This window comes from Terrapene carolina, unplaced genomic scaffold, assembly GCF_002925995.2.
Source record: "Terrapene carolina triunguis isolate 2854851 unplaced genomic scaffold, T_m_triunguis-2.0 Scaffold96, whole genome shotgun sequence".
Taxonomy (NCBI): Eukaryota; Metazoa; Chordata; order Testudines; family Emydidae; genus Terrapene; species Terrapene triunguis.
In genome coordinates, this window is record NW_020664447.1 from 12,119,613 (window position 1) to 12,130,972 (window position 11,360).

General features: G+C 41.3%; 1 protein-coding gene across 4 annotated transcripts in view; it reads right to left on the reverse strand.

The window, feature by feature from the left end:
* DNAJC24 (DnaJ heat shock protein family (Hsp40) member C24) overlaps positions 1–10,571 on the reverse strand; it is an 80,187-nt gene extending 69,616 nt beyond the window's left edge. For all 4 annotated transcript variants that reach the window (XR_003369777.1, XM_026651572.2, XM_029911419.1 and 1 more), the window contains exons 1-2: positions 10,491–10,571; positions 7,389–7,531 (exon numbers count right to left, since the gene is read on the reverse strand). Coding sequence is in view for 3 of the 4 variants with exons in the window: in XM_026651572.2 (XP_026507357.1) it covers positions 7,389–7,496 (108 nt within the window). In the remaining variant the exon portion in view is untranslated. The remainder of the gene's footprint in view (positions 1–7,388; positions 7,532–10,490) is intronic.
* Between the last annotated feature and the right edge of the window lie 789 nt (positions 10,572–11,360).

The following is an 11,360-nucleotide window of genomic DNA, read 5'->3' on the forward strand; positions in this document are numbered from 1 at the left end:
ACGGCTGGCAGGCTCCGTTGAAACAACCAGTCCACCACTGCGGAGCCTGTCATTCCTGGAGTTTAGAGGCATCATTTGCATCACTACACTACACCCGCCCCCCACCACAGTCTGCGTCCCAGGTTTAAAACATTCCCACGAAAACAGTAATAAAGACAACGGTGTTCATTAAGAAAATAGAACTGATTTTATTTTTTGGGAAGGGGGTGAAGGGGGTATGTAGCTGGAGAGGATAGTCAACATAAACTGGGTAAAGAAACGGGGGCAGGTTCAGCTTCTGTGTCCACAAACTTAACAGTCACTGGTTACCCTGCTCACTGTGGAACCTAGCTTTCAAAGCCTCCCGGATGCACAGCGCGTCCTGCTGGGCTCTTCTAATCGCCCGGCTGTCTGGCTGGGCGTAATCTGAAGCCAGGGTATTTGCCTCAACCTCCCACCTCGCCATAAAGGTCTCCCCCTTGCTCTCACAGAGATTGTGGAGCACACAGCAAGCTGCTATAACAATGGGGATATTGGTTTCGCTGAGATCACAGCGAGTCAGTAAGCTTCTCCATCTCCCCTTGAGACGGCCAAAAGCACACTCCACCACCATTCTGCACTTGCTCAGCCGGTAGTTGAACAGTTCTTTTTCTGTGTCCAGGGCGCCAGTATAGGGCTTCATGAGCCAGGGCATTAGCGGGTAGGCTGGGTCCCCGAGGATCACTGTAGGCATCTCCACATCCCCAAGACTTATTTTGTGGTCCGGGAAGTAAATACCTTCCTGCAGCCGTCTAAACAGACCAGAGTTCCTGAACACGCGAGCGTCATGAACCTTGCCCGGCCATCCGACGTTGATGTTTGTAAAACGTCCCCTATGGTCCACCAGTGCTTGCAGCACCATTGAAAAGTAGCCCTTTCTGTTAATGTACTGGCTGGCCTGGTGGTCCGGTCCCAGGATAGGGATGTGAGTTCCATCTATAGCCCCACCGCAGTTTGGGAATCCCATCGCGGCAAAGCCATCTATGATGGCCAGCGCGTTTCCCAGGGTCACTACCTTTGAGAGCAGTACCTTAACGATTGCGTTGGCTACTTACATCACAACAACCCCCACGGTAGATTTGCCCACACCAAAGTGGTTCGCGACTGACCGGTAGCTGTCCGGCGTTGCAAGCTTCCAGAGGGCTATGGCCACTCGCTTCTGGACAGTCAGGGCTGCTCGCATCCGGGTGTCATTGTGCTTCAGGGCAGGGGACAGCAACTCACAAAGTTCGAGGAAAGTCCCCTTCCGCATGCGAAAGTTTCGCAGCCACTGGGATTCATCCCAGACCTGCAGCACTATGCGGTCCCACCAGTCCGTGCTTGTTTCCCGGGCCCAGAATCGCCGTTCCACAATATCCACATGACCCATTGCCACCGTGATGTCCTCGGCGCTGGGTCTCGTGGTTTCTGACAGCTCTGTGCTACTCTCATACTTCAGGCCCGCACCGCGGTGCCGTAGCCTCCTCGCCTGATTTCTCTGTATCTGCCTCTGGGAAAGGTGGATGAGAAGCTGCGAGGCGTTGACAACGGCCACAACTGCAGCAATGGTCGCAGCGGGATCCATGCTCGCAGTGCTGTGGCGTCCGCGCTGTCACTGACCAGAAAAGTGCGCGAACTGATTTCCCGCCGGCGCTTTCAGGGAGGGAGGGAGGGCGGTAGTGACGGACGGATGACGACAGTTACCCAAAAGCACCCTCGACACATTTTTTTACCCAGAAGGCATTGGCGGCTCGACCCAGAATTCCAATGGGCAGCGAGGACTACGGGAACTGTGGGATAGCTGCCCACAGTGCACCGCTTCCAATGTCGACGCTTGCCCCGTTAGTGTGGACTCACAAAGTCGAATTACTGTCCTTAGTGTGGACACACACGTTCGACTTTGCAATATCGATTCCACATATTCGATTTAAGTGAAATCGAACTACCCTCGTAGTGTAGACATACCCTTAGACACATGCATAACTCAGGGACTGGAACCCATGTAGACAAAAGGCACATATCTCCTATTTTGATTAACTTTTTACTTCTGAAAGAAAAAAACCCCACAATTTGATGATCACTTCAAAAACTAGTTAGAAAAACAAACAAATTGTTTTCCAAGTACTTCACGGTATTGGGTCCTTTTCAACCACCCTCCCCCAGTATAGTTTTCTTTAAACTCTGTATGAGACAGGAGCACCACATAAGGTCCAAAAAGGGGAGGTTTGACAGGCACATTGAACATCACATGAAAAGAATGCCCCAAATACAAACATATTCCTACAGTACCATATTACTAACATATACAGCCATAAAAGACTTTTCTGGATTCTAGATCAATTATAACTGTTTTTCCCTTACAAAGCTATCTTTAATTGATATTTCTTATTGAAATGAAGATGATTGTACTTAATAATTTAACTAAAGAATTGTACAAGATCTACTACTGCCCTCTTCCATTGTTGCCAATATGGTAATTTTCTTCATTCCCATGTATGATGCCCCTCTGTAGTCCCTTCTTCTATACTTTCTGAATGTATTATATAACTATCTTAACACTAATCTATATATAACTACTTATGATCCAAAGAGAATCTCAGTGCCCACATGAGCGTTTAGTGACACATTTTGTACCCTTTCCACATTAAGAAGAAGAGCTTCCTGCACACTCCTTGCTCAAATTACATGGATTTTCTTTAAGATTAGGGCACACATTGTAACAGCAGCATATAATTTTCCTGAACAATAATTCCCTTCCAGCAGAAAGGTATCCTATAATATCGTCAGGATCAGCATCAACAGGAAGAGAAACCTGATTTTCAGCTAGACAAAGCTTATACATTTGCTGGGTTTATTCTCTGTAAACAGCAATTTTCACATACAGAATAGCTGCAAGCAAATTTGAAAACAACCTGGCAACTCATTTTTGACCCTAAAATACTAGACCAAAAAGGAATTGAAAATTATAGTAATAGGAAAAAAAGGTGTAAAATTTCACTCATGGAACTTATTTCTGTTATTCTAGTTTTATCTTCCTACTTTTAATCTATCACATAGTCATAACCAATATATAATGAGCAGTGCCTTTCCACAGAGTGAAAAAACTGAGTGGATTACCTGATAAACAGCAGTACAACCCAAACTCTCTGAATGCATTTATGATTTTATATTATTCAAACTAAAATGCATCAGTATGAAAAAATGGTTGTAATTATCACAATATTTCAAAACTAAACATGTCCTGAATATCAGCAGACTACAGACCAAATTCAGGCTGCCTTTTCCACATAGCTAGCTAACAGAGCAGTTTCTGAACCCTGCTCTCACCATACTTGCAGAGTTTACTCTCTGCAAGTCTTCTACGCAGAGAGGATGTTTTAGAGTGGACTTGAATTAAATGTCTTCCAAGGAGGCACAACGTGGAACTGTGACAGAGAGAGAACATATGCTCATATTAACACTTTTTTGCAGCTTTTCTGGATGCCTCTCTCTGTCACAAACACCTAGACTTTATTCTACAAGACCAAAAACAAGGATTTGCATCTGAAGTTCATAAAAGTACAGATAAGAAGCTTTTGTAAACCAGCAGCCAGAACAGTACAAGTTATATCAGGTTTCAAATTCTCAAGTTTGATGTTTTTTCTTAAAGCCCCAGCTCCTGAAGTCATGTGACTGTGAGAATCTCAGCATTTTAATTTTTTTAAGTAAGTTTCTAGTCTTCATGGTTGCAGGGGAAAGCTTGAAAATCTGAACCCACAACATTCAAAATCCAGACAGCAAACAAAACATTAGTTTAAAAAGAACAGGAGTACTTGTGGCACCTTAGAGACTAACAAATTTAGTCTCTAAGGTGCCACAAGTACTCCTGTTCTTTTTGCGGATACAGACTAACACGGCTGCTACTCTGAAACCTGTAATTATTTTAAAAGAATTCATGATTTTTAAGCCAATCTCACTGATTTTTGAATATCTGGAGACTGTAATACCGTATGTTTTATTATCAAGAAATTGTGTAATGACATGTTTCAGTTAAACACATTCATAGGCTAAAACTGCAAAAATAAAAATTAATAAAGGAAAAATAATCAAAATTATAATAAATCATTTTAGTCACTCAAAAATACTGACTGCAACATGGGTATCTAAGTACAATTTCATTGTCTAGTTATGAAATAATTCTGTTTCTTGAATTAAGTTATAGTTGGGGGGCAAAGTTACATTTTAGAAATTAATCAGTTCTTTTAAGTGAGTTTACCCTTGTGAGTCAATTGTAGCAAATCTACCATATAGCCATGTTTGCTCGCCTTTCTATTACTTTGAAATTAAGGTCAGACCTGACCTTACACAGCACATACTGCAAATGTAGAGAAAAATCACCATTCCAATGACATATGGCATGACCTTCAACTTTCAATAACCTACAAAGTTTACATCTGTCTGATCATTCAGAATACTAACGTTACATATGTGCAATTATAAGGGAAATAATATATGGCAAAAAAGCAAATATTAAACATGAAGCAGCAGGGATTATTTGAAGATGACAAAAAGAAAGCATGGACTGTCACTTTCCAGAAAATTTTCACAGCAAGATTATTTACAAAATAACAATTGCATCCTCTATAATGCTTCATGCTAGTGACCATGTGCCATTAGAGCTATTACAATTACAGAATGTTGGTAATAACTGCAACTGGTATCTGAAACACTGGCTGCCTTATAAACTCCTGGATTTCAGAACAATATATATAATATTCAACAATTCTTAAAATAACATGAGGTTAAATGTTGTATTCTTATCCAGATAACAAAATTTTGCCCTATCCCCATAACTTGGCAAGAAATTTCAGTGTAGGCAGAAGGAGGAATTGCTCTTCACCTACCACTGTAGCTTCTGAGTGGGAGTTGGCTCTGCTACTCTACTATACTCCTACCACCTCTTTGTGGACAGAAATGGCTAGGGTGTCTGTGTGTGGCTCTGTCCCCTACCCAAACCAATCATGCCATTGGAAGGTTTGGAAAACCATAACTGGGCTCTGTAATGAACAACGGGTATATAGGTTTCTGAACTTGTGTATTCACTCAATAAGTAGTGGAATCACATCATTTCCAGTACACTTCCACATCCAGTGAAAGTGATTTGGAAGGAGTGCAAATTAATTATTTGTATTAACATAGTAATACCCCATCGTGCTAGGCTCTGTACAAACACAGAACAAAAAGATGGTCCCTGCTGTAAAGAGCTTACTATCCAAGTATAAGACAAGAGACAATAGATGGATACAGACAAAGGAGTTCAAGGAAACAATGAGACAATAGCAGTAGCAAATGAAATTTGCCTCAGAGAATAAAGTAACTAGGAGTACTTTAAAAAAAAATGAAACTTGCTAGAATTATTAAGTATTAAATAAGAATACCTCTTATTCATCCATCACTGAAATGGGGAAAGCAAACATTTCAGTTTTCAAAAATATTGTTTGTTCAACATTAGGCCCCTTCCACATCCTCCATAGTTTTCCTCAGTTAAATTGACTTTTTAAAATATAAACATTTTAGCAATTTGCTTATACACGTTATAGTTTTTCTAATGGAAATATACAGATAATTTTAATTTAAATAAAGTTAGTGTTTGAGCCATTCTGATATTAAGAGGTTATGGAACAGACTTAACTACCATAACTTCTGTGCAGTTATAATTGCATAAATTTTCACCTATTTCTCTAAATAAACACACTCCGTGATATTAAAGGCAAGGCTTCAAAAGGTGCAGAAAAATAAGGAAATCTGAAGTCAAAGTTACTATTCTAACAAAACTTATTTTATTGTACCTAGGTATAATAAGCATTTTATATAAAATTTGCATTCTGTCATTATACCTAGGTACAATAAATGAATTAAGGAGAAAATAACAAATTCCATTTTAGTTCCATTAGTTTATTCAGTTTAAATTAGAAACTTAAATAACCAGACAGAAAGGGCTTTTTTATTACATTTCCTGTTTTTTCTTATCAAAACACGTTATATTTAGTTTTAAATGTACGCTAATCTTAGTACCAAAATACTATGACGGTCACACACAAAAAAAATAGTAGAATGCACAGAAGAAAACCAGCATATCAAAAATGTATCAGCTGAGCTCATTCAGAGATACCATGGTTTTCTATAATAAGAATAATAAGGATTGCGTATCATGGTCCTTTTATATAGATAATCAGAGTATCATTGAAATCAGTGAATATGTTATGTTATAAATGCTAAGATAAAGAGTTGATGCCAATCATAGCAGCCTCTTTGTAATCTTGAAAGGCAACTGACAAATAGAGGTATCAAATATTGATCAACTTCAGATTTACTTTCAGAATGCACCAAAATAAAGGGTATTGGTTGTTTTGGTTTAAGTGTATATTTTTAGCAACACAGAAGGATCAGGAAGACAGCAGTCATCTCTTGAAGGGTCCATTTCAAACAGATTATTTGATGGAAGTGTAATTCATCTTTAATTTTCCCTTTTAAAAACAAGAAGTTTCCATATTTTGCACAGACACTTTTATAGACAGTTATGGCTGAATGTCCTCACCTTTATCATTTATGGCATTGAGAATACAACTTTAAAGTCAACAAACTTGTGGTAATTCAGAAAGCAATCCATAAATAAATGGCAACTGTCATATTATCACAAACTAAAAATACAGGTTCCAGTTCTTCAGAAACTCACATTTCAGTAGTTCTGAGGGAAACCCTGCCAGAATTAGGCCAATTGTTTTACACCAAAATCCATATTAATGTTCACATACTTCTATCTTTCTATCCCAATACTAAAGATTAGCAAGATATTTATTCATAAAGAAGAGAGTCTTCCTTTTTTTCAAATAAACCTGCTCTTCATGCTTGATTTAGTCAGTGATGCTACAGTCCAGTGTTTGTGACTTTATAATGGCTTTCCTGGTAGCAAACAGTAATGTGCCAAACACTGACTGAAGTGTGACAGAATAAAGTAAATCACACAGGAAGGGTAGTATTATAAAAGGAAAAGGAAAAAAAGATTTATTTTTAAGTTTGAAGATAATTTTATTTTTATCCACATGATGAACCAAATCCAACCAAATAGTGGTGTATTTCCAGACTGCCTGCAGGGATGGGATGGGTGGGGTGGGGAAGAGATAGTGTTCTTTTGGTGATGGTAGGTGCGGGGGGAGAAAGCAACCCCATTTTCTGGGATCATAAGAAAATCACATGCTCTGGAGCTTCACTTGATAGTTTAAAGAACTAGCTACACTCATAGACAAAATTATAACACTCATTACACTTGGTTCTATTTATACAGAATTTATAAATTGAAAACAGTAGTTAGTTTATTTTTGCATTATTTAAATAAGGTAAAATATACTTACTAATAATACCAGCTTCTGATATTTCTGTTTCAGTTCAGTCAGGTTCTCTGATGGTTCTGCACCCAGAATTCTATACCAGTCTTTTCGTGGTATGTGTTCAAAGGCCATTATGTGACTAGCTAGGAAGTGGCTTCTTTCGAGAGCTGCTTAACAAAATAAATAAAATAGTATAATGATAATTTAGAGTGCATTTAAAAGAATTACGTGTGAGCAACTTGAAACATGACAAAATATGGGACCATGGGAGAATGTGACTCCACCCCTCAATCCCATCCTAACAATGGCAGCAAGAGGTCACATGCCACAATGCAAACAACTGTTTAACATATGCAGCCAAATAGGATTTATTACTTAAAATCAAAGAGGCAGATTTGCCTGTGGCTGATCGATTTATTCTGTTTCTAAGGGCATCATGCCTTGTACATTCCCTTTCTGTTGTTCCATCATTTTTTCCTTCGTCATACTGACCTTTTCGCTATAGAAATGCAGGGGGAGAAAAAAGTCTAAGCAGTCTGGTGTGAGAATTAAATGTGCAACACATCACATGGCCAATATGTCTTCTGCCTTTCCCCAGTATTATTTCTGCTGTTTTGTTCCCCTCTGCTGCACAGAGGAGCATAGAATCTCACATTATCATCTCAACAATTTAAACAACTAACAGATTCGATATATATTTCTGAAATTTGGATTGATTTAACTTGTTTATGCTGTTTTAACTCCATTTCTAGGTAGAATATAGGGAAACTGACTGGAAAACACAATATACCCTTTCAAATTGTTCAACTACTCAGGTCAAAAGCACATTTAGTTCTGTGACAAGAACATTACAAAAGTCTTTTTTTTTTTTTTTTTTAAATCCTTTCGCTGTTTTTGGTAGCATCATTGCCATTTAAGTTATACAAACATTTTCCTTTTAAATCAATAGGTTTACATTTCACTTTTGCTTTTTTTTAAATCATGAAGCAGCCTTCCATTCAATGTGTGAGAATTCAATTCAAACATTTCTCCTTTGAGCTAACACACAAAAATACAGTCAGTCATTTTCATAATTCTACAATTACAAAGGTTGTTCCTCGCCCAATCAATGCCATTTCCAATTGCTATTAGTAATTCACTTAGATTAATGCCTAAGGATTATTTTGCAAAATTTAAAGGGCCTGAATTTACTTCTGTCTGAATTATTTTTAACCTACAATTTTTACAAGTAACATATACTTGCTATGCTATAGTAAGGCCATACTTAAAAGATTAGAGAACAAAAAATTTTCAGTTTATTTTGTGCATTGTATTGCACATGTAGGCAATTAAACCTCAATCCAGCAATGAGATCCATGATGACAAGTCAGCCCATACGCATCACACTGCAGGGCCAAGATCATAATTACCCTTTCTGGTTGTGTGGCATTTTCACAGAACAACTGTTAAATATTTATTTTAAAATATAGAAAAATGTGCTTGTAAAATGAGAAAAAATAGCAATGGGACTCTGGAGCAGGTATGGTTCCTGAAAGTACATTTAACTAGTTTTTTAAACTGGCTCAAATTTCAGGTTGATGCCCTTAAAGGAAACATCAAATATTAAAACTTAATTTTAATGATAATGCATAAAAAAGTTATAGTGAGAAGTCTAAACACATTTAGGACCCAAGTTTACAGCCAACTCCTTGCCAGTACAGGCATTCATTCATATGGAACTAACTGCAAGTTTGGGACCATTGTCAGGAATCTTTCAACTAAGTGAGATCTCAGCTCTGTGGTAAAACACAAATATTTTACAGGACCACCCATACTTATACCATTTTTAAGAAACATCTTCTGATCACATCCATTAAATTTGAGCACTCAAAATTTTCTTAAGGTGGAAAGGAAGAAATAAGTTTGTTTTTAACTTCTGGGAAGGTACCATAAAAAAATAACAAATTTAGAGAGTGAGATTGCTGGGCTATCCTCTTTTAGGGAAAGTTGTATATAATGGGAAAAATCTCTTTCTTTTTTAGCACCTATCACCTTGAAGGATCCCAAAACGTTTTTCAAGCTGGAGCACAGATACAAGCAACCCCTTCCGCTTTTGTGCAAGAAACAGACCTAATTTCTCTCCTATGATATAACGTGAGCTGAAAATGTCTTTGCCCTGGGCTAAGGGGGCAGCTACACTTGAAATAACAAATCGTACTTTGGCACGTATTGCAGAGTCTAACGCAGACAAGAAATAAAATGTGTAGGTAGCACAAGTTCTCAAACTTCATTGCACTGTGACACCCTTCTGACAACAAAAATTACTACACAACCCCAGGACGGGGGACAGAAGTCTGAGCCCACCCGAGCCCCTTACCCCAGGTGAGAGGGCCAAAGCCTGAGCCCCAACACTCCAGGCGGAGAGCCAAAGCTGAAGCCAAGGGCTTCAGCCCCAGGAAGGGGGCCTATAACCTGAGTCCTGCAACCCAGGGCTGAAGACCTGGGCCTCAGCAAGTCTAAGCCAGCCCTGACGACCCACTTTGGGGTTCCAACCCACAGTGTGAGAAACACTGATCTACTGCTAGTGCTATTCCTAGCGTTACCAACTCTCCAGGATTGTCCTGGAGCCTCCAGGAATGAAAGATTACTCTTTAATTAACAATGATGTCATGTAAACCTCCAGGAATACTCCCAACCAAAAAACTGGCAACCCTAGCTATTCAGGAGCCAACTAAAATACATAAACCAAAAGGGAACAAGGCACTCAGAAAGCACAATAAGAGCATCCACACAAAGTTATTCCAGAATAAGTCACGCCCTTTGTCTTCACTAGGGAAGAAGTGTGTGCACTTTATCCTGTGTTTAATACACCCCGGTACAACCCTAGGCCTCGTCTGCAGGTACAGCGCAGTAGTTACCGCTGAATACCCCCCACCTTCACCCCCGCGCAGACCAGGCCGTTGCAGGTTTCAAGGTGTAACGCGGGTGAGCACCAGGGAGTCCCGGGCCGAGCCCCGGGGTTTCAAACACGCAGTTCCCTAGACCCTTGTGGGGCGGGTCTGAGCCCAGCGCCGCTGCCCCGGGGAAGGGGGGGGGGGCGTCAGACAGGGTGAGGCGCAGTCACCCCCCGGCGGAGCCCAGCCTTACCTCTGCCGCGGCGCCAGCCCGGCCAGAAGCCGCAAGAAGCGCGACTTCAGGCGGCGGCAGCTTCCACACGGGGCAGCCTGGTGCCCCAGCAATAGCCTCCGAAAGAAACACGCTGCTCTCAGTCGGGCCGGAAAGAGACCCCGGCACCCCAGGCAGCGCGCGACCGGTGGGAGGGCGGTGTTAGAACCCCAGGGCCGTCGAGGGGCTGTTTCCGACCGGGCACTAGTGGCGAAGCACCAACCGGAAGTGGAGCCCTGCCTGGGCTGACGCTGTTTCCATGGCGACAGAGGGAGCTTCAGATCCGCCAGAGCGGCTGCAACGCCCAGTAAGTAACTGGGACCCCCGTCCACAGCCGGGCGGCCGGAGACCCCCCAACACTCCTTTGGCCGCCGAAATCTGGGGCGGCCACAACTCTCCTGTCCAACTGTCTGGCTACGCCCATGGACACCGGTCCTCAGGTGCGGCCAGAGCCGGAAGCCCCGCGGCTCAACACCCTCCACCGCCCCAGCTCAGGGCGGACGCAGTAGGTCCCACACCCAGGGGCACCTGACCTAAAAGCCTCTCGCTTCCCCAGAAAGTTACCTCTGGCCAGAGCTCCCCCCTCCCCCCCTTTCCGGCCAGCCTACCCCAGCCAGTCCCTAGAGATCAACTCATCCCCCACATCCCTCTGCTTAAAGTGTTCTGGAAAGGGGGGGGATTATCATATTGACAGGTCTGCCGAGGTGAAATTCAATAAAGATAAGTGCAAAGTACTTCACTTAGGAAGGCAAAATCAATTGCACAACTACACAATGGGGAATAATTGCGTAGGCAATCTGGGTGTTATAATGGATCTCAAATTGAATAGGAGTCAACAGTGTGATGCAGTGG